This window comes from Primulina tabacum, chromosome 18 (genome assembly GCF_025594145.1).
Source record: "Primulina tabacum isolate GXHZ01 chromosome 18, ASM2559414v2, whole genome shotgun sequence".
NCBI classification, from domain to species: Eukaryota; Viridiplantae; Streptophyta; class Magnoliopsida; order Lamiales; family Gesneriaceae; genus Primulina; species Primulina tabacum.
In genome coordinates this window covers 30,225,459-30,247,781 of record NC_134567.1, presented here as the reverse complement: position 1 = coordinate 30,247,781, position 22,323 = coordinate 30,225,459, and the positions used below count along the sequence as shown (strand labels likewise).

General features: G+C 34.9%; 3 protein-coding genes across 3 annotated transcripts; 2 read left to right on the top strand and 1 right to left on the bottom strand.

Moving 5' to 3' along the window:
- The first annotated feature begins 8,664 nt into the window (after positions 1-8,664).
- LOC142533942 (uncharacterized) lies at positions 8,665-9,405 on the top strand. Its single transcript, XM_075640877.1, has 2 exons — positions 8,665-8,811; positions 8,967-9,405. The coding sequence occupies exons 1-2, from the start codon at positions 8,683-8,685 to the stop codon at positions 9,378-9,380; spliced, it is 543 nt and encodes a 180-aa protein (XP_075496992.1). The 5' UTR covers positions 8,665-8,682; the 3' UTR covers positions 9,381-9,405.
- A 365-nt stretch (positions 9,406-9,770) lies between these two features.
- LOC142533304 (ATPase GET3B-like) lies at positions 9,771-14,502 on the top strand. The gene is made up of 12 exons (XM_075640030.1): positions 9,771-10,057; positions 10,885-11,096; positions 11,183-11,245; positions 11,361-11,471; positions 12,173-12,247; positions 12,333-12,401; positions 12,476-12,541; positions 12,704-12,778; positions 12,856-12,954; positions 13,208-13,342; positions 13,817-13,982; positions 14,092-14,502. The coding sequence occupies exons 1-11, from the start codon at positions 9,853-9,855 to the stop codon at positions 13,952-13,954; spliced, it is 1,248 nt and encodes a 415-aa protein (XP_075496145.1). The 5' UTR covers positions 9,771-9,852; the 3' UTR covers positions 13,955-13,982; positions 14,092-14,502.
- Positions 14,503-14,958: 456 nt separating this feature from the next.
- LOC142533943 (ABC transporter G family member 24-like) lies at positions 14,959-21,545 on the bottom strand. The gene is made up of 14 exons (XM_075640878.1): positions 21,117-21,545; positions 20,708-20,784; positions 19,978-20,238; positions 19,655-19,718; positions 19,413-19,559; positions 19,266-19,300; positions 19,008-19,081; positions 17,956-18,851; positions 17,370-17,666; positions 16,649-17,134; positions 16,297-16,445; positions 15,787-16,076; positions 15,564-15,697; positions 14,959-15,484 (listed from the first exon to the last, which is right to left on the bottom strand). The coding sequence occupies exons 1-14, from the start codon at positions 21,347-21,349 to the stop codon at positions 15,328-15,330; spliced, it is 3,300 nt and encodes a 1,099-aa protein (XP_075496993.1). The 5' UTR covers positions 21,350-21,545; the 3' UTR covers positions 14,959-15,327.
- Between the last annotated feature and the right edge of the window lie 778 nt (positions 21,546-22,323).

The following is a 22,323-nucleotide window of genomic DNA, read 5'->3' as shown; positions in this document are numbered from 1 at the left end:
TTTACCATAGCGTTAACATGTTTGATTGTTATATGTCATTTGTATTGATCATGTAATTGTGTTTGGATTGTTTATGTGATTTGTTTGTTTGTACAAAGAAAAGAGAAAACAAAATCAAATATCCAACAAAAATGGTTATTTTTCAATTTTTTATTGTTGAGATATTTTGTTAATTTTTAAACACATAATGCATGTTTTCTGTTTGCTTAGATTACCTGGTTTGAAGTGACGTAGAAAATATTAAAAAAATTGAAATATTTTTTCGTTTTTACCTTATGTCTCAGAATATCAAGATATAATATTTTTTATTTATTGGGGCAAATGTATTTCCAAACTTCTGTCTATAAATCAATATTTAAAATTTTTACGACATTATTATATTTTCTAATCAATTTGTTTTACTTAGATTGATAGAAGGCATTTTAGTTTGAGTTTTTATGTATTTGCTTATATTATTTTTGTAATATTATTTATTATGAAAATAATAGGTGAACTACAAAATTTGGTAGGATCTAAGAGTCCTCTGGTGAACGACAAATATGGATAAATTATTAAAATATATAATATCCAGTAGATTTTTGGCATGCGATTTTGTTCTAATTCAATGATTATGCATGATTCTAAATTTTTATTAAATCACAAGTTAACACATGCCTAATATTTTTCTATGGTTTAAGAAAAATTGTGTGACTTCCTCCAATATTATCTCGATATATTTCGAGGTGACAACAAGATTGTTTTTGTCTCTTTTTTTAGTCAAAGTGTCTAACCAGCTAATTGATAACATATATGATGGTAGCATAGAAAACCCCTCGTCAAATAAATTCACTTAGCCAAATATTGAAATTCAAATAAAATTCTACAATATTTCATCAAATTAATTTTGACTATCATAAAATGCTCATGAAATCTAAATGGTTATATTATTAGATGAGAATCATGAGATATTGAATGAGACAAATACTTTGACATATATTTGAATGATATCTCATATGCATATCTTAATTACATTATTCGCATCTCTTCTCAAGATTTTTAAAATACAATAATTAATTTTATATATCGTTCCACAAGATATAAAATATTATAAAACAAAATATAAACTCGATAGAAGAAAATTTGTTTAGTTTCAATGAATAATATAATATTATGTTCTAAACGCAACAAATGAGATTGAAACTATATCATCCTCATGACATGATGCACGCAATCATTATTTCAAAGCTTCCAAAAAATGACGATCAAGATGACTTTTCTTCAATTGCGTCAAATTAAATGAGGATACAATTCTAAGATATAGTCATTTGAAGAGATTTCAAGTATTTTTCTCACAGTGATTGAGAAATAGTTGTTAAAATTTTATTAACCTTATAGCTATATGTTGATAATATTGATACTAAATATATAAAAATGATATCACAAATATCACAATATTTGAAGAAGGTGCAACATCATTCATTGGTTATGTTGTTGAAGAATATATAAGTTATACATATTTTTAGTCACAAGTGAAAACTTATCACGAGTAAAAGCATTTTTTCTTAAGAGTTATAGGTTGATGATTGTCAAAAGCGGAAAAATCATTTAACAATAAAAAAATAGTCGGGAAAATAAGATTATCAGATAAAAACAATGTAGAAAACAGAAAAAATGGCGTGATAAAGAAGCAAACTACGAGCATGTCAGATCCCCGATAAAGATTGTAAATAACATAATAGATGTTAAAGACGATCAGATACTTGCTGAACATACCAAAATAGTTATATGCATATTATAACAAACTACGACAAAGAGTTGTTGAATTGTTAAAATCAACCAAGAAGCATATTGAAAAATGTGTCAAGTGGATAAGATAATTTATCTGATTCATATACCGTCTATGGTCATGATTTTTTATTTTTTATGGCTTAGTTTGTTTCAGTTGATAAATGTTATTAACCATGTTTTAATTCATTTAAATATTATCAAAATTTCGTACATATATTTTCAACTGTTTAGATTTTTACGTGCAACACACGTACATTTTTCTAGTTCAAATAAAATATATAAAAAATTTCAAATGAAGATTAGACGTTGAAACTTCATAACAAAATGACTTCAATTCGTTTCAGTTGATATAATATATATCTCGTGATATGAGTTCAAATAGGTGTTTGAGTTGGTGGAGTCAATGAATAATTTGTTAATGATCAGAAGTTTAATTATATTATTCATATCAAAATTATTATCGGAATGTCGCACGTAATTTTTCGATCAGTTTACTTGGATAGAACGATTTGCAAATTGTGGTATTAGTAGTTTATTTAATGTACATTAAATAATAACGTCCGCAAATTCCCACATTATAAAAAAGAAAAAATATATTCGGATGAATTTTCGAGAATGTACATAAAAAAAATTGTCCATTTACGTGCGTCGTAAATGGAGAATCTCGAGCAATAACTTGTCATGTTCTCAAGTGCAGAATATGGCACAAATCGAAAACAATTTATTCCTTTCTGGTAAATAAACACATAAATTAGTGGAACGAGTGGGATTCTCTATTCCCACTTTAAGCTTTATTTACTTTTTACTTCCGCAAAGGACAACCTTTTAAAAGGGAAAAATACTCTTATCATTTTAGGGCGAAAATAACTAACTTTAATTTTATTCCCTTTTCCCCACAAAGACAACATCAACTTGTGACTCCTTTTGAGCGCACACGACAGACATCTTGATTGTTTAGTACAAACAATATTATTATTATTATTATGTAATGAGCTAGCTCCCTGAGACAGTCTCACGAATCTTTGTGTGTGAGACGGGTCAATCCTATCGATATTCACAATAAAAAGTAATACTCTTAGCATAAAAAGTAATAATTTTTCATGGATGACGCAAATAAGATATCTGTATCACAAAATACGACCTGTGAGACCGTCTCACATAAGTTTTTGTCTTCTGTAATTTTTCATCACTATATAGTACAAATTAAGCCACGGTATTCTAACATGTGTTAGTGTGTGTGTGTGTTTTTTTTTTTTTTGGTTAATTATATGGTTTCATAGGATAAAAAATAGAAACCCGTCTTCTATAATTACATTTAGATAAATGTATTTTTATTCTTACATTGTAACAATATATAAAATCTTAAATATTTATCTTACTTATTTAGACATTAGATACACAAAATATGATGGATTTCAAATAATTTCATCATCTGATAAGCTTGAAATCAATTCTAATTGTCATGAAATTTTATATAAACATAGAAGAAGTGAATTTGAATTTTATGATATTTATTATATGAAATTACAAAAAATATATTTTAACATATGTGAAATTCATAGATTTGAAATTCGTCGATCTACACATAACTTTATTAATATTTATTGAATGTGGGGGTGTGTGTGATGGGTGTAGAGATCTTTAACAAAGGGAATCGTTTCATAACTCCAACTTTCGGTAAAGGTGTAGGATTGATTCCTTTAAAATTTGACAGACTTTATGGGGCAAGTCAACCAGAAAGCTCACTTTTCCTCTATTTATTCTTCTATTCTTCCCTCAAAATTAAATTGAATATAATTAATATATATATATATATATATATATATATATAGTGTATATATATATATAGTGTATATATATATATAACACTGCTTGACTCAATATTTATTATAATCAACGATTTGTAAGTTTTAAAACTGCCATGATCGATACATATGATAAATTATTATTGCTGGTACACATAATATTGGTATGCAAAAAATGTGGAGACCCATGCTCCTGATTAACGTTTAATGACCAAACAACTAGGATTTATTAATGTAAACAGCGAAAGCGATTAAAATTTTTCCATTTTGGGCCTACAGAAATTTCGGCATGAACTATTCGTAAATAGGACATCCCAAAAATTTCCAAACAACACAAACAACATTTATATACTCGAAATAAAGCCATAACATCAATTCACAACCCTATAGCCGCACTGGCAAGGACTAAACACATATAGAGTCGGCAAGGCTCGATCACACAACTATCAATTCAAAACATCGTAAAAATAACAGTACAGCTACACGGAGCATCTCCCCGGTAAATGTATAACTCCATAATATAGTATATATATATTTGGGAACTCTCAACCATGACTCGACGACTGGGCACCACTACCTGACGCTCCATTAGACGCGCCAAATCCTCCTGGATAACCTGCTATTGCATCAAAAACAACCACAACATAAAAAGAAACGAGGGGTCGGGCCCCAATACGACGAACTAGTAATATTACGACAAATATAACTGACATGAAATAACATCAAGTAAAATGCGATGCAATGCAATGTAATGCAATGCGTGAAAGGTAACAATCGATAACGGATACCAAACGGAGTCCAAATGAATCGCATCAACAACAGTAACAGTGGCCACCCGTGCCAGGAACGTAGCAACGCAACATCAAGTCGCCACTCATCCATGCACGTAGCATCGAGGGTACGGGAGCTACCCGCTCAGCCCTCATGCAAGTCATCATGAGTGCTATTCCTACCCACCCGCTCCATCGATGACGCAACAACTCGATAGATCAATATCAATAGCAATCAAAGGAGTCAAGGCTCGAAATGCTATGCACTAATAGTATCAACTCAAATAAATGCATGAGTGCAATCACGTATTCACAGAAGTACATAAGGCACGCTACAACTCATTACAAAGTACTTAACGTCATTTCATATCAAACTGACTTTAATTTACCACAAAATATCTTAAATATTTCTCGAAACTCCAATCCTGTGGCAAAATTATTTATTGCACATCAATTACTATCTTAGTTAAATAATCAAGGAATTTATCGAAAGTAACTCCAAAATTCACACAAAATTTCCAGAACTTATAATTTCAATTTACAATATCTTAACGGTGTCCGACTAGCGCATGTTCAGCTCAAAAGTCGAAATATCCCAATTTATAAATCTGAAAATTCGAAATTCATTAAACTAAATTCTGAAAAAGTCGATAAATAACTCGAATCGACTCAATAATTCATCTACAATCAATAATACAACGGATATCAATTGTTGGAATTCAAATTATTCAAAATACCCAAAATTTCGAAACCCTAAATACCTCAAGGCTTCGAAGTAAAGCTCTAGGAAACTTAAACCGAGAGTTTCCTCACAAATTCCGGCGAAAACGAGCGGCGGTTTCCGACAGGCTCGAAAAGTATCGTGAGATTTCTGCACAAAATGGGTATCAATGCGTAGCTTGCAACGAGAGCTATCCGAAAATATATTTCATTAAATTTTTCGGCGACCGGAGCGAGTAGAATCGAAGGTCAAAGCTTCGAAATTGAAAGAAGAAAAATGAAGATTTCGGTGCTGGAGATGGATACGGGCAGAGAGAGAGCTTAACGTTTATCCTTTTTATTTTCTTGTTTTTTCACTCTTGCCAATGAGCGTGAATCATATATCAGTGGCCCGCTTCATCACTTCCCCGTGATCTGCCTTGGCTTCATTCAGTCTGTTTCTTGTTAATATCAAATTGGCTTTTATGGTTTGCAAAGTTAGATCCTTAATTTCGATGCTCTCCATGGCCTGAACTACATTAAGCAATGATTCATAGAGATTGAAATCTACACCCCTGCCTAGGCTCTCTCAGTAGAAATTCTCGAGTTTCTTCTCATGATGTCTTGAATAGTGTTGTTTCTCCTTGAGTAACTGTTTTTGGAACCAATGTAAGAGAACTGCAAAGTTGTTGATGGCTCCTAATACTTCGATATCTGAGGCTTTCTCGATTGCATTGAACCAGTCATAGCAACGACAGTTGGTGCTCCAAGGCTGGTGCAAGGACTTGAAGAGTTTTCATCTGTTGTTTCCTCTGATTCTCAATATGACATTTTTATATCAGCCAATTCTTTAAAAGCTCTACAAATGCTTTATGTATTCTGATCCAATCAGAAAAGATTGTTCCTAGCTTTAGAATCTCCGCTTCTAGTTTCCTAGCTGCCCTCATGCTTGAATTGTTGGTCATGCAAGATAATTCAACAATAACTTTTGCCTCCACGCACTACAAGAAAAATACAAATCAACAACACTCATAAGACAACGGTTTTTATTAAAACCGTTGTGTTTTTAACTTTTAACAACGGAACCGTTGTCGCAGCCTAAAAAACCCGCTGATAGACAATGGTTTTATAAAAACCGTTGTCTTTGATGTGTCTACGACAACGGTTTTTAAAAATCGTTGTCTATGAGCGTTTTTTTTTTTGCTACAACAACGGTTTTAACAACTATTGTCTATGAGCGCTTTTTTTAGGTTACAACAACGATTTTTAAAAACCGTTGTCTTTCGGATGGTTTTTTTGGTCTACAACAACGTTTTTTCAAAAACCGTTGTCTATATAAGATTCTGTCAAGGGTCAAAGACAACGGTTTATGTGTAAACCGTTGTCTTTCGATGGTTTTTTAATTACGACAACGGTTTTTTAAAACGTTGTCGTTTTTTAGTGTTTTATTTGGTTAATGACAACGGTTTTTGAAAAAACGTTGTCGTAGTTTATAATTTTTTAAACAAAATCGAGTAAAAGTAGCGACGGTTTCTCATAAACCGTAGCTAACTTTAGCGACGGTTTAAGAACAACCGTCGCTAATTTTAAATCGACGACAGTCTGAGATAAACCATCGCTACATTTAGCGACGGTTTTCAAAATAACTGTCACAAATATAAATTAGCGACAGTTAACAAAACTGTCGCATTGTTAAATTCATGACATTTTAAAAAAACCCGTCGCTTAATTTAGCGACAGTTTCAATAAAAATGTCGCAATTTTAAATTAGCGACGACACACCCGTCGCTAATTTGAATTTTGCGACGGTTATTTATAAATCTGTCGCTAATAGCGACGGATTATATGAACCGTTGCTCATGGCGACGATTTGGATATCTCCGTCGCTTTTAGCGACGATTTATTAGAATACCGTCGCTATTTGCAAATTGCCTATAAATACCGCTTCTTTAGTCATTTCTTCTCACACCAAATTCTTCTCTCTTTAGCTATTTTCAGTTTTAAGTGTAAATTCTAAGTGTAAGATTTTAAATATTATTTTAATTTAAAAAAAGCTATTTTAAGTTTTAAGTTTAAGATTATAAATCTTATTAATTTAGTAAGATTGTAAGTTTTTTTTGTAGGTTTATTAAATTATAAAATTAATTTTTTTTATTTTACGTAAAAATTTAGTGACGGAAAGCATATGATAAACTGTCGCTAAGTAGAGACGGAATTAATATAAACACCATCGCCTATTAGCGACGGAACTTTAGTAACCGTCGCTGATTTGCGACGGACGTCATATTATAAACTGTCTAATAGCGACGGGTTTATAAAAACCGTTGCAAAATTTAGTTTAACAACTAATTTTCAATGCTACGACAACGGTTTTTCACCATCGTCTTTAGACGTCTACAACAACGATTTTTCACCGTTGTCTTTGAGCACACCCTTTAACCACATGGCCTTTAACAATGGTTTTACAAGACCTACGACAACGGTTTTTCACCGTCGTCTTTGACGTCTACGACAACGGTTTTTCACCGTTGTCTTTGAGCACACCCTTTAACCGCAGGGGCTTTAACTACGGTTTTATTTCACCTACGACAACGGTGAAAAACCGTTGTCTTTCGCCCTTTTTTGTAGTGGCGATTACTTGAACTTGCTTCTCGTGGCACTCAAACTATATTTTAAACAGTTGATGCAATCTGGAAATGGATTGAAGAAGAAGAATTTTACTCACAAACAGAATGATGAACGAGTAATAATGGATGCTGACAGTACTATACAACCTTCATCACAGATTGAATATGATTACTTCCTTCTAGTATGACATGAATTACAGCTTATTTCATAAAACGAGTACAGTATTTCTAAAAAGCAACCATTCTATAAGTAATAATGTGATGCCCACTGGTGCACAACCCCTATAATTTCATTTTTACATCTAAATGATCATCTATACTCTATGCCATTTGAAAATCTGCACAATCGATCGACTTAAAGATGGAGTAAGCATGCACTCCCACAGGCACACAAGAAATAGTTTAGTCAATAGGTCAACATTCATTTGTAGTTGCGATCATAGCGAACTTAACATCCATAAGTAGTTGATTAACTTCGAAAGTGAAAAAATATAAAAAGAAACCTATCTTAGATTACCTTCACTCCCTCAAGAAGTTTACTCTCCCAAATGAACAACTTCTCTAGAGTCAACAACACGTTGCATGCTGCATCATTTTTGTATTTATGATCTTCACTGCCAGCGTTTTCTCTCTTTGGTATTGTATAAGCTGGTCTTCTGAACATCCCGCTTGTGCATGAGGAGCCATGGGTATCATTCTCTCATGCTTGATATAGTTTGGTAGTATAGAGATAACTAGTGGTTCAAAAATAATTTTTTTTATTTTTAGCTCAACTCATTCTCTCCTGCCATTCTGTAAGATTGTGAAAATCATTTTTTTTCGAGTATATTTGATAGAATGATGATACAAGCAGTATCAATTGCAACTTATTTTGCTTGTGATGGAATATTATTGATATCTAATTCACAACAAACCTAGTTGTTATTGAGCTGATATCAAGTGTACTTGCTTCATTTACCCTCAGGCATTACTGATTTCAAATGTACCGTAGGTTCAACTGCAAAACCTGAGGATATGTACCGAATCATAGAGCATTTTGCTCTTGGACGAAGGAGGCTTGAGCTTTTTGGTGGGGACCATAACATTCGTTCTGGATGGTTGACAGTTGGCAAAGAATTGTCGTCTTCAAATTTCAATTCTGAGGTATGTTTTTTCCCTATTAAATCAGAAATAGATCTTTCTAGATGTCCTAATCACAAAGTATTGATGCTACATATTTCGTAAACTTGCACCATTTTCTTCCTTGCCATGCTGGAGCTTCTACCGATTACATAACCAGTAGATCTTGGAAATTTCAGGCATATGTCAAGAATTTTGCAGACAAGGATGGAAAATTTTGGGTGGGCTTGGGAGGAAGAAATCCACCCCAGGAGGCACCACACCTTATCCTAATCACCCCAGAAATAGAGTCTCTTCGTCCCAAATCACCGATGAAGAATCAGCAGCAACAGTCATCGGCATCCATCACCTCGACAAACATAAATTCTGGGAACATATGGCCTACTGGAATGTCACCCCAGAATCATAATACGAATCAAGAAATTTATGGCTCGAACGTGCAGTCTGCAGCTCCATGGTCTTCAACGATGGAAATGTTCAAAGGACGAGAAGTCGGCCATCTGCCTTCTGAAGATAAGGCGTTTGACATGTCTGGGTACAACAAATCACTTGGTACACGTAATGGTAACCTTTTAGATTCCGAATTTCACTGAGGAATGAACATGATGTAGCAAACACACATAATTAACATTCTTTCATTCTTTTCTTGGTGTCTCACCTTTTTATCTTTTACCGGAATAAGGTTGATCCGTTTTACAGATAAAGATTCGTGAGATCGTAAGAAAAGTGACCTACTCTAATATGAAAGATATTCTGATATAAGATTTATAAAAAAAAGGAAATTTTCATGCTTCCAAACAAAATGATACCATGAAAAAAAAAAGAAAAAAGAGAGAGAATGGAAATTTTTACTGTAAAAAAAAAAGAGAGAAAAAAAAAGAACGAGAAAAAAATATCATACATCATTTAAGCTAATCTTTGAAACTCAAAAGAAATTATAAAATAATGATAATTTTGGTCTTTAAAAGACCCAAAGGTGAACGGGTCGGGTCACCATAGCAACGGGTTGATCTCTAACATTTACCATCGTCGAGTGTCGACGCATAGTTTTTCGTGACGATTCTAATGGCTTCTTGTTCTTTCACTTCGAATTCCATTGCTAATTACGCAAATCTAAAGCCTGTGACGATTATGATTAGCTATGACTATCGTCATTCTTACTTATTCAAGACACCCCTTTTTACGTCTTTCTCGAAATTCAAGTCCAGTGGTAGCTCCAGCTTTGTGACTATTTCTATTGCCAGAAAGATGCCCCGGGGAAAATTTCAAGGTGAAAATTTATTGTTTTTCAGTTGGATTGTAGATGGGTAGTCGATGAAATTCCAGTTTTGTTGTGTATTGGTAGTGTCTTTTATGTTATAACTTTATGTGTCTTTGTTTCTCTTGCTATATGGAGCAACATTTATATATACGTATATATATTGGATTATCACACACTTGAATGGCCCAAAAAGGCTTTTTGAATTGATGAATACGAGTAGCAACACAGCGAAGAGGTTAAGCCGAGGATGTTAAGGCTGTCCTTGGCTGGAACCATTCGGGGAAGAACTTGGTAGATGGGTCCCCAATGACTCCTAAGTGAGTGGACTACTGAAAGAATACAAAGTCAAAATTGAATTTTTTCAATCCAATTAAGCCAACTAATTTGAAATCACGGATTAAAAATAAATCTATTGTTTCATATCCATTTTTTTGTTACTTGAATTGACGATTCTGCTTAGCAACCCGGACATTTCGTCTTTGTCAAGGGAATTAGTTATGTATTTGGTTAAAATTTACATTATTCTATACAAAATGTGTTTAATGGAAGTAGTTTAGCTTATAAACATGAAGAAGATTGAAAGCTGCAGATAAGTGGATGACAAATGACTAAGTGATTGTATTCCATTTATTTTTATCTGTTAAATCGTTGGAGAGTGTTTTAACTGAGCTAAAGGAGTGTTTGAGAAATCTATTAGATGTGATTCGGTGTAGAAAGTAAAAAGGCTGGAATTGTGAAACGAGGATTAATCTTGGTCAATAATAACTTGCCAGTGTTTCCTTTTTTGGTTAATTGAGGGGGTACAGCCGCTTATCACTTAAATTATCTTTTGGCAGTTAGATCAGTTGCTGCTCCCACAGAATCTGTTGCTGGCTTTGACGAAATGGTCTCTGGAACACAACGCAAATATTACATGCTTGGTGGAAAAGGAGGAGTTGGAAAGACCAGCTGTGCTGCATCACTTGCTGTTAAATTTGCAAATAATGGTCATCCCACCCTAGTTGTTTCAACTGATCCTGCACATTCCTTGAGTGATTCCTTCGCTCAGGTTATAAGTGTCTTCATATTTATTTCAAAACAGTAGGATTTCATCGATGAGGTTTGAATGTGAATTCTTTTGGGCTTCTTTTTCAGGATTTAACTGGAGGGACGTTAGTGCCTGTTGAGGGTCCCAATTCTCCGCTTTTTGCACTTGAGGTGAGAGGGGCAGTTTTTCTCTAGCTATGATAATCTTGATAAACTGCAGTTCTTTTTGAGAAAATCCTTTTAGTCTTGTGCACAATTAGCAAAATTCAATGCATCGCTGTGGCAGATAAACCCTGAAAAAGCAAGGGAAGAATTTCGAAGTGCCAGTCAGAAAAATGGTGGAAGTGGAGTAAAAGATTTCATGGACGGAATGGGGCTTGGTATCATTGCAGACCAGGTAATCCGTGACCCTGGTCAAAATATCTCTTTCTCTGAGTAAATGTTGATCATTAAAGTTATGGAAATTCTGCAATCAGTTTGATGAGCAAGGTATTATATTAATTTGTTTTCATGTGTTTATGCCACTTTGACTAGAACTCTGCCAAGCATCGATGTTCTTTGCGAATGCATTGCTCATCGATGAACTACTTCTGAGTGCTGTTGGAATCGCACCTTTTGAATTTATGGACAAAGCCAATGCCTTTTCCATGTCTTTCATTTTTATCAATCTTACTGGATAAGACTAGTTGTTTCAAGCATTTTATCCAAGTCTATCACTTACGTGGGTTAAAGAAGCATTTAGCTCGAAAAAACGGTTCATATATGTTACTTCAAATAAAAAAGAAAAACAGAAGGTGTTTTATGTTTTTAGATTTAATAATGTAACATAGTTTTTTTTATCTTTAAAGAGAAGCTCAAGAGGAATCTCGAAAAGTCACATTTTCTGATTTTGTTTTTCTAACCGTTTGTTTAAACTTTAAACAATATAAAAATCTGATCCAACTTTAATTGTTTCTAAAGAAAAGCATTTTAGAACAACTTCTACATCAAATGGACTTTTGGTTTGAAGTGTTCTCAAGAACTTGGAAAGGGAAAAATTCCTTGCTTTCATTTCATCCCTCTGGTGGTTTGTTAACTTCACAATTTCTGTGGGAATAGCTTGGGAAACTGAAGCTTGGAGAGTTGCTGGATACACCACCTCCTGGTCTAGATGAAGCTATTGCAATTTCCAAGGCATGTGTTAAATTAGAAAATATTGCTGACTTTGATAGGTATAACACTTTTTTTTAACTGTTGTTAATATAATAAATACTTACAGGTTATTCAATTTCTTGAATCACCAGAGTACAGTATGTTTACTCGAATAGTGTTTGATACTGCCCCCACGGTGAGAGAAACAAGATTTCAGTTCATTTTATTATTCTGATAAAAATCTATTCATGCTCAGCGGCTATGCTACAGGGTCATACATTGCGCCTCTTGTCATTGCCAGACTTTTTGGATGCTTCTATCGGAAAGATTTTGAAGGTAAAACTATTTAGGATGGTAATTGTAATGTATGTAATTTGTACCCAATGGCGAAAAACCTAGATGTGTCTTATAGCATAAAATTTTTTATTAAGCTATTTTTTCCCTCTTTTATTTATCAACTTTTTTACCCTATATTTTTATCGTTCATGCTTGTTACAGTTGAGGCAGAAAATAACTTCAGCTACTTCGGCTATAAAATCTCTCTTTGTCCAGGAAGAAAACCGGCAAGATGCTGTAAGTTCAATTTATTTAAATGCTCCCAACATGCTGTCTATCTTGTTGAATTTCTGATTTCAGCCTTTATTTTCCAGGCTGACAAATTGGAGAAATTAAGGGAGAGAATGATAAAAGTGAGAGAGCTTTTCCGTGATACCAACTCAACAGAGTTTGTCATTGTAACGATTCCTACGGTATTGACAAGTTTGAACACATTCGGAGGTTTTGTACTAATGCTATGAAAATCTATAAAGAATTATGTTAAAACTCTTATCCTACAGAAAGCAAAATCATGTGTTCTCTGAATTTATGGGTAGTGAAACACATTTTTTATAACTGTAAATCTTTTCTAATCAAGGGAGAGGCATGGGTATGAAGCCACGATAGAATATCCCTCCCCTAAATTGTACAGAAAGATAAAAATAAACCAAGGTTACTGTGGTTTAGGTGATGGCCATCAGTGAATCATCAAGATTATGTGCGTCCTTGAAGAAAGAAAGTGTTCCAGTTAAGAGACTGGTTGTTAACCAAATTCTGCCTCCATCTGCCTCTGACTGCAAGTTCTGTGCAATGAAGAGAAAGGTACGAAAACTTTTGAACTTTCTTTTTTACAGTAATCTCTTTGGTAGAAGTCATGCACACTAATGTATGGTTTATTGAATTGAATTTGAGTTTGGCCTTTGTCACTATTCAGTTCAACTGTATTAAAATGTCAACTGTTCTAACAATTTGTCCTTCAGCAACCTCTAACTCATGATTGTAGCTTGACTGATTAGCACAGAATAGTAAATGTGTACGCACTGAAAATTCGTTTGAGAAATTAATTTTTTGTACCTCTAACTTATGATTGTAGCTGGATTGATTAGTACAGAAGGGTAATTGTGTACTCACTGAACGTTCATTTATGAAATTAAACTTGTTTCGTATATTTAGAAAGCCCCTTTTTTGCTTCCCGGGCTTAGGCATGTATTTATGTTATGAAAAATCGCTAGCAACTTGTACTTCTTTCGACCACTTATCTTGTCATATTGAATAAACAATCTACATTTTTTTCAGGATCAAACACGTGCTTTAAATGTGATTCAGAACGATCCAGAGCTCTCTAGCTTGAAACTGATCCAGGCGCCTCTCGTTGATATAGAAATCAGAGGTGTTCCTGCTCTTCGGTTTCTTGGGGAAGCTGTTTGGAAATGAAAACCTCCTGATGCTGACATCTATTTGGGTAGCGTCACTCTTTTCCCTAAGATACATCTAATCACACAATCGTTTCCGAAAATTTAAAATTACATTACTAGATGGGTTACCAGCTCACCATGAAGTATAATTTATAGGGGTGGGATAGCTCATGCTAGAGGTCCCGAATCTCAATCAATATGGCCTTTCAGTACAAAGTCGTTGCACTGTCCCAATTCAATTACCTTGTCAAACCGGAAATGGGCTTGTTGGAAGCATTTGAATCGAGCTTTGGCTCTTGCTTTTGGAAAAACTGCCATGGTGGTACCAGTTTTCGTGCCTCATCATGTTGCTAGGAAGATGAATGTAGTTTTACTTTTAAGCGTTCCATACCGGACAAATTTTCTTCTTCTATGTTTTTATTTTTATTTTTTGAACACAGGAATTTGTAGGACAGATGAGGAAAATAACGTGAATATTCAACTTGTATCTCTTTAGAAGACCGACTGTTGTAATGAATTTGATTGTTCAGTTAGTGTAGTTAATTTCATCTTTAGTTCCGAAGATCACTTTCCTTTTCCTTGGTGATATACTTCAAGCCTTGTGTTTTGTTTTCTGCAACCTTTAGTTTTCCAGGATTGACAACATACTTTTGCTACGTCTATTTGGGTGACGTGGGTGGATTGATACATCATTACCATATTAGCAGTGTATTTTATATTAGAGTTTTATGTGACGATTGTCGGTAAACAACGTGACAAAATTGTCCAGAGGAACCGATTAATACAACAGGGGAATGAAAACACCAAGAAATAAGAAAGAAAGGGTACGTGAGGTGAATCTGATGAGAAATACTCGCTGACTAGCAGATAGTATAGAGTAGATGTAAGAGGTCACAGGAGCACAGTGTGGAAATTTTTAGTAGAGATGAGTAGACAGATTTTGATTTAAAAGTATGAATACTCAAGTGTGATCATCAATTTTGTGTATGTAACGGATAAAACAGAATCGTTCAGGAAAAATAATTCTACACAGAGCCAATCTCAAACATCATAACCTACAAAAATTAACATTTGTACTTTCACAGTGTCATCTATCATAAGCTCATCCATACACGATAGTCGAACAGTTTAGGTACAGTCTCGTGGCTTGGCTTGGGGGGTGTGCTGCTGTTGATAAAGATTGCCTCCAAGTATCAATTTTGTGGCAACCAGTTAATCCATTAATTGAAGCAGTTCGTTTTATTTACACACTGTGTTGTCTCTTAGCATGAATGAACGTTCGTATGCAGGTCTATCAAACTCATCAACATTTGGCTTTTGCAACCAAGGTGGATGTAAATTATTAAACCAAAAAACACTGAAGATCATCCCAGGAATGCTCAATGCTTCGACTCACTTTTTTTGGAGTGTCACCATACCAATGAAAGCGATGGCACGACAGATTAGGCCAGCAAGAATTAGTGTGCATAAACGAAAAATCCAATGATGAACATTGTACCCATACTTGAGTAATGAACCACAACGGGTTAATAGCCACACACCATAGTATCTGAAATTCAAATATACGAGTAAGAAAAGCCAGTCTAAATATCAGAAAATTAAGGACACTAGTACATGTTGCAAATTACCGTTCTGCGTTTGCTATAACAAATGCTTCTAAGGCCCACTTTGGATAACAAAAATCTGCTAAAATTTTCACGAATTTGCTCCCGTTCGACTGAGTCGCGATGAGAGTCAGAACAACAGGAAGTAATACCGAGCACTGCATGAATTAAAAGATTCAAATTCTTCATTCTTATAGAAGATCAAACTATAATGATCATAGTTATTTAGATAAAGCTATCAATTTACCAGCTGAGAGGGACCAGGTTCAAGAAAGATGGCCAGCACATATCCAATACCAGTAACACAGTAAACAAGGCAGAGCAAGACAATGTAGTTATATGTAAAGGTTGATCTTGGATTGCTGAAGAAGTAAAACATTGAGAGATAGACCACAGGTTTTATCAGGGTATTGAATAGGTCGACGGTGTCTTTGGACGAAAAATGGGCCAGGCTGCTAATGCCAGAAGCACTCTCCCTCCAGTATTGTAATTTGTCGAGAGAAAATGATCTTAAAGCTGCGATCTTGCACAACAAAGCTGAAATTTGGCGAGTTAGAAACACCACGAAGCAATAATGGAAAATTACTGACGAAGAAAAGTAGGTGAATGTTGAGCAAGTCATGTCATGAGAAGGAAGCCAACAAACAATTTTGTAGCTTTTGAACCAGGGGACAAGAAAATGCCGACGTTGGTACATAAAAAAGATGAACAATTCATTAAAATAGTACAAGTGAGCCCAAAAATTTAATGAACTTACAAACAGCAATTATTGTATATGTATAAGCACCGAATCCAAAGGTCATATCATTTGCCTCGGTCAGTGATCCCAAGCATGCACCTGCAATTAACAGGATGAGATAATCTACTGCTTGCGTTTTAGCTTCTCGCAGCCGTTGCTTGCCGACCCTGAGATATAATAAGATTAGAAAACTAAATAATGATTTTGTTCGGAAAAAAAGTACATAAATAAAGAATATCAACATATAATAACCCCCAATTATATGACGAACATTTCCCATTTTTGTTTTCGGTTTTCAGCCCCTCTTAAACAGCAACTGAAATTAAGTCAAATGGCATTTCTGATCAAGATCATCTTTGAAATCATGTACCTTCCAAGGAAATACTTGTATTGCACAAAAGTACTTGGGGTTCTTCGATTTGACAAGTCAATCGACCTAAGGAAGTTGTGCCGTATCATGTCACGCTGCCGCTCCACATTGCATTTAACATCTTGCCATACTTCCCCAGCAAACGATTGCTCCTCCGGGACAGAACAAGGAATCTCATGACCACGATCACCATTCAGTGGGGATGTATCAGGTCCTGCATATTTTCTCAGATCTGGGGGCACAGGATAACCATTATGTAGCATCCATCTAACAGGAAGTTCTGTATAACTCACGCCTGAGCTTGAGCTAGTTTTAACCATTCCTTCCAAAATATCGATGAAGTAATCTGGAGGATTAGTACGGTCTGGTATATTGATGCCAAGACTCGAAAAATAATCTTCAACATTTTTTACAGGTCCGTGATAGACAGTGAGACCTCCTCTTGCCAAAAGTATTAAATCATCAAACATCTGGAACAATGTATAGCTGCAAAAAGAAAGTGAAAAGGAAGTATCAATTCAAAGGCTTGTCCTTGAGAAAAATATTAGAATACCATCACATGAAAATTTCGATTTATTGCTATTCATCTAAATGACAATAGTTCTGTAATTTCTAACAATAGGTGCACTCACAAACAAAAATAGCAATGTTTAGCTGCATACATTGGCAATGATCAGCCTTTTTCAAAAGCCCAAAGCATAAAATGGGTAGTTACTGTTACCTTGGTTGATGGACAACCATGCAGATATTAACCCCTTCCAGAGCTTCTCGTCGAAGTGATCTTAGAAGTAGCTGAGATGATGAGCTATCCAACCCCGAAGTTGGTTCATCCAAGAATAATAATGACGGTTCCATTACTAACTCTAGACCAACATTTACTCGTTTTCTCTGACCTCCAGAGATACCACGTTTCTCCACTGTTCCAACTAATGAACCCCGTATTGGCTGTAATCCCAAGGCGTCAATGACACGCTCAACAATAAGAACTTTCTCCGGCTTTTGTAAATCTGCAGACAGTCTTGAAAATTTTAAAATATAAATGCCATTGCATTTTGTGATGAAAAGATTTCATTAGTACAAGGGGGAAATAGGGCAAAAGATCAAGAACCTGAAAAGTTTATAAAGAGTGAATTGTAAGGACAATTATGTTTTCATTCTACTTTGTCACAAACACAGTTCCACATGCACATACCCCACTCTAATATCCAATAAAGGTCTAGATTACAGATCAATTGTCATGTTTTGTTGTTGTCCACAGCCCCTGTCCCCCTGCATCTATAAAATATTCAGTACTAAACATCACGTACCTGCATCTTGCACTAAACCATAGATTCTCTTCCACAGTCAAATTCCCATGCACAATATCATCTTGCGGCACAAAACCAATGATTTTTCTGTATGAATGAATAGATATCGCCTTCCCATTAATGAATATCATTCCGCTTACTGTGCATCCAACTGTTTTTCCTGCAAGAGCTGAAAGAAATGTCGTTTTTCCAGCACCTGATGGGCCCATAATAGCAGTAATACGACCAGGTCTTATCTTCCCTGTAACGGACCTCAAAAGATCTTTATGTTTGCCCTTTAGAGTGACAGTTAAGTCTCTGAAAGAAATCTCAATTAGAGGCCGTTTAATAGGCTCTCTGTTCATTGCCATTGAAATGACACCCGAGAACGTAAGGTCCTTGTCGCGCTGCTGTTGAGCTTTCTCTTTCTCAAGTTGTGCGTAAGCGTACTTGAAAATCTGACTGTGAGTATGAATATCCTTTTCTTTCGAGATTATTTTCTTGCCATTCATTTCTCTTGACTCTAGATCAAAACTCTCAAAACTAGCGGAATCACCTTCAATTTCATATATCATGTTCATAAGATGGACGGGTTCGGTTTTCTTAGCTTGAGATGCAGTAGGTGACAAAGATGGATACAAATCGCACGTAGTTTCACTTTCTGTTTGATTAAAAATTATAACTTGATCAGAATTTGGAATATTCTTCTTCGAAAATCTGCCAGAAAATTGTGACCGAAATTCTTGAGAATGCTTTTTGGCAGCCTCTTTAGCAGCTTTCCACCTCGCACGGGCTCGCGTCTTCTCCCTGACAGTTCTTGCCGCTGCTTCTCTGGATTTGGCGTATCTCCTTTCTCTTGTGGTAAGTATTTGGTCGGAGCAGTTATATATTATGATCAGAAGGGTACTTAGTGCAGCCTGCGACATTAGTTGGTTATAATTTATCAACTATTCCCGCATACATTAAACTAGATACTCAAGATGTGAGTAAAAACACGACGGGTCACATTAGCAACGGATAATACATGTCAAGAAAACTTGGAAACACTGTCAAATTCGAGTTTAATTACTTACAATTAGTATAATACCATACGCATGAATATCTTGACTTGCTGTTTTGGCATTGCATGTAGTCAACTTGAAGCATCCTGACATAGTCGCCATTAAGATGGGTTGAAAGATGTCAGTATAATAAATAATTTTAACAGAGTATCCAGTTAATAATCTATTCCAAATACAAGCTTTTCACGTGCAACAATGGCAAGCCAAGGACAGAGAAAGAGCAAGGAAAGAAAGAGACAATAATATGGTGTGCTTTAACTCGAAACTCACGTTGTTCATCTGTAGAACCCATTGGACAGTAATTTCTGAAAGTTAGAAAACAAGGAAATAAAACGGTGCGGTTAAAATTGAAAGTCTAGAAATATTCAAATAACAAAAAATCGTTTTTTCGACAGTTTTTGAGATATGAATCACTACCCACTGCTGCAAGGCTTTGTCTCAGTACTTGAGGGGCAATAAGAACCCGCCAAACAAAATAACTCATTACTTGAATGAGCATCTGTCCACACATTTGCACCACCACAAGTGTGACTTGAATCTCCTGGAGGTGGTTTGTAAGAATATCTGTAGATTCCTACTAATGAATAAGTTGTGCACATTACATGATGGAAAAACACTAAGTTTAAAGAAGCATCATCACATGTATAAATCGTACTTACGGTGCACACATGCTTGTATTAGGATGGAAGGTTGCAAGTGGACAGTAGGAACCCAATGGACACGCTTCAATTTGGGAAAAATACCGAAATACTTAGGATGTCTTTATCAAATATTGAACGAGAATAAGACTTAAAACCTCAAAACCACAATGCATGAATCACATATATAATACTGATCAATAGTCTTGTGAGGCATACTGTAATAAAAAAAACATTTTTTAACTTTGGAACAGACTCATATAGAACACCCTAAGAAGACTACATGTAGGTTCAAATATAGAACTAACTAAATTTAAAGTTGATAAATTTTCTTGATAACTTACGCATCATGCAAGTGATACCATATGGGCAGAAGAAACCTTCACAGCAAGACTGGCAATTAGACTGCCTCATAGGTATTTGATGAGGGTTCTTAAAGTTGGTAGGCTCGTCAGAGCCAGTGCCACAAGCCCATCCTGGCTCGCAACCAGCAACCCAATGTGTAGAGTTACAGTTCCTATTAGGCTTAATGTGATTCCAACCATGCTTCAAGCTATTAAAGTAAACTTCCATCTCTGCCGCATTACATAATCTTGGAGTAACATCTGTGGTTGAAAAACTAAGAGGTTCAAAGATGGAAGTGCTAAATTAAAAGCTGAATAGATTTGAAACTGTGCAATTTATAAAGGTCATAAATTTAAATATAATCCACATTCGGTGGGGTTTGTCTAATAATTTACTTTGTCTGTAATTCCAATGATCGAATTTCAAAGGTGGTTAGTTATTCCCAGCTGAAAAGATGAAGTCAAACTACAGTAACTTTTAGTCGATTCCATATCAAACTGACTCCAAATTTTGATTCGATTTACGATAATCATGTGTCATGAATACAAACCTACAATGTTAGGATGGAAAACGTTTGGAAAAAAATTTCCAATTTTACTCGCGCACTAACTCGAGATATTTGTAACGAAATCTGGATCATTAAAACAATTTAAGTGAATCCATGGACCCCTGTCCGTGTTTATGACGAGTTTTTCAACAAAACGGGGACATGAACTCGGTACGTATTACCTCCAGTTTTGGCCAGGCAAGCAGCTACAAAACTCAAATCTGAAGAAAAATTAAAAGCCGTGTTCCATTCAGCTTCCCTGCACATGAATATATGATATAAAGTAACATGTTACACATTCTGATCGAATAATTTATCATCTTTAAAACCCGCCATCAACCAATAAAACACCCCAAAAAGCTTTTCTTTTTTTTTTTTAAATTTAAAAAAAGAACATTTTTGCTAGTTTCTGTAATTTTCTCGAAACATGAAAGAAAATTGAGCTATTAAATCTCAATACACGTTTTTTTTTTGTTGTTGTAAATTTCAGCATTTTATGGGAATCCTCCACCGAACACACGCACCAAATATTTCAGGATATATATATATATATATAAAAACAAAGCTGGAAATGAGAGTCGAAACTCCTACGGGTCCTCAATGCAAAAGCTGTAGTCTTGAATAAGTTTACTGGAAAGAATATCAGAGGTCAGATTATTGAGCCCATTGTACGCTAATTGTGTCAACAAATCAAGATTTTCTGGAATGGGTGGACTGAATTCACCCACTTGACAGCGCACAAGCTGCAGGAAATGTGACCGGAGCAGCACAATACAGATAAAGAAAGCAAACAGTGTGGATGAACCCAGCTTCCTTCTACTCATTATTTTGCCAGACTGAACACCACAAACTCGTGGGTGGATCCCAAAGGAGATGGTGCAAATATTGGTTTTTCCGCTGCTTAATATAATGTGTTAGAATCTCTTTGTATACCAGACTGTAACGTGATATTGTCCGGGAGAGTTCTTGAAAGCTGATCGCTTGGAATTGGTTTGCCTACGGTTGGTGTTTCTATATAACGGACTGTACATACATATATTTACACGGTTATAAAATATTTTCCGAACGAATACACGATAGGTTTGGCATGCGATCCTATCTCTTCACGTCGGCACTATTTGATTATTTTATTTTAATTAAAAATTGACTGCATCGTCTATCACTGTTCGTCTCGATTACAAGAGCTAATTATTGATATCTTTCTCTCAATAAATGAACTTCCTGTAATAAATAAAAATCAAATATGTGATATGACTTTAATAAACGTTTTTCGTTTTATCAAAAGTTATAATATGCAGTAATTGTACAATTCAAATTTTTCAAATCGTACAACAGCTCAAACATCATGTTTCAATTGTTCTCTAAGCAAAGACAATTATTGTAACTCAATAAACTCGTTGAATAAGACGAGGCTTTCAAAATTTAAAGTTTATGTCTTTAGAGAATTTAACTAAACAAAAATTTATTTCAAATCTTTATGGTTATAATTTTAACTGGTTAACTTAAATTCACAGCGGGAGCAAACATTGATTAATTATTATTATTATTTTTTAAAGTGTGTTTTCTTCGTAATTGCCAAAGTTGGAGGGAAGGGCGCTATAGAAAAATGAAGTCAAACGGGATTAAGTCTTAGGAAGCGACGACATGCCGGCAACGAGGACAGAAGGCACTTTCTTCTTTCTCTCTTGTGCCGGACGACGATGCTTCAATCTCATACATAAGTTATTTTAATTTCACTACAAAACAAAATTAAATAGCTTTACTTTGAGGAAACGAAAACAAGAATTTTAGTTATGCT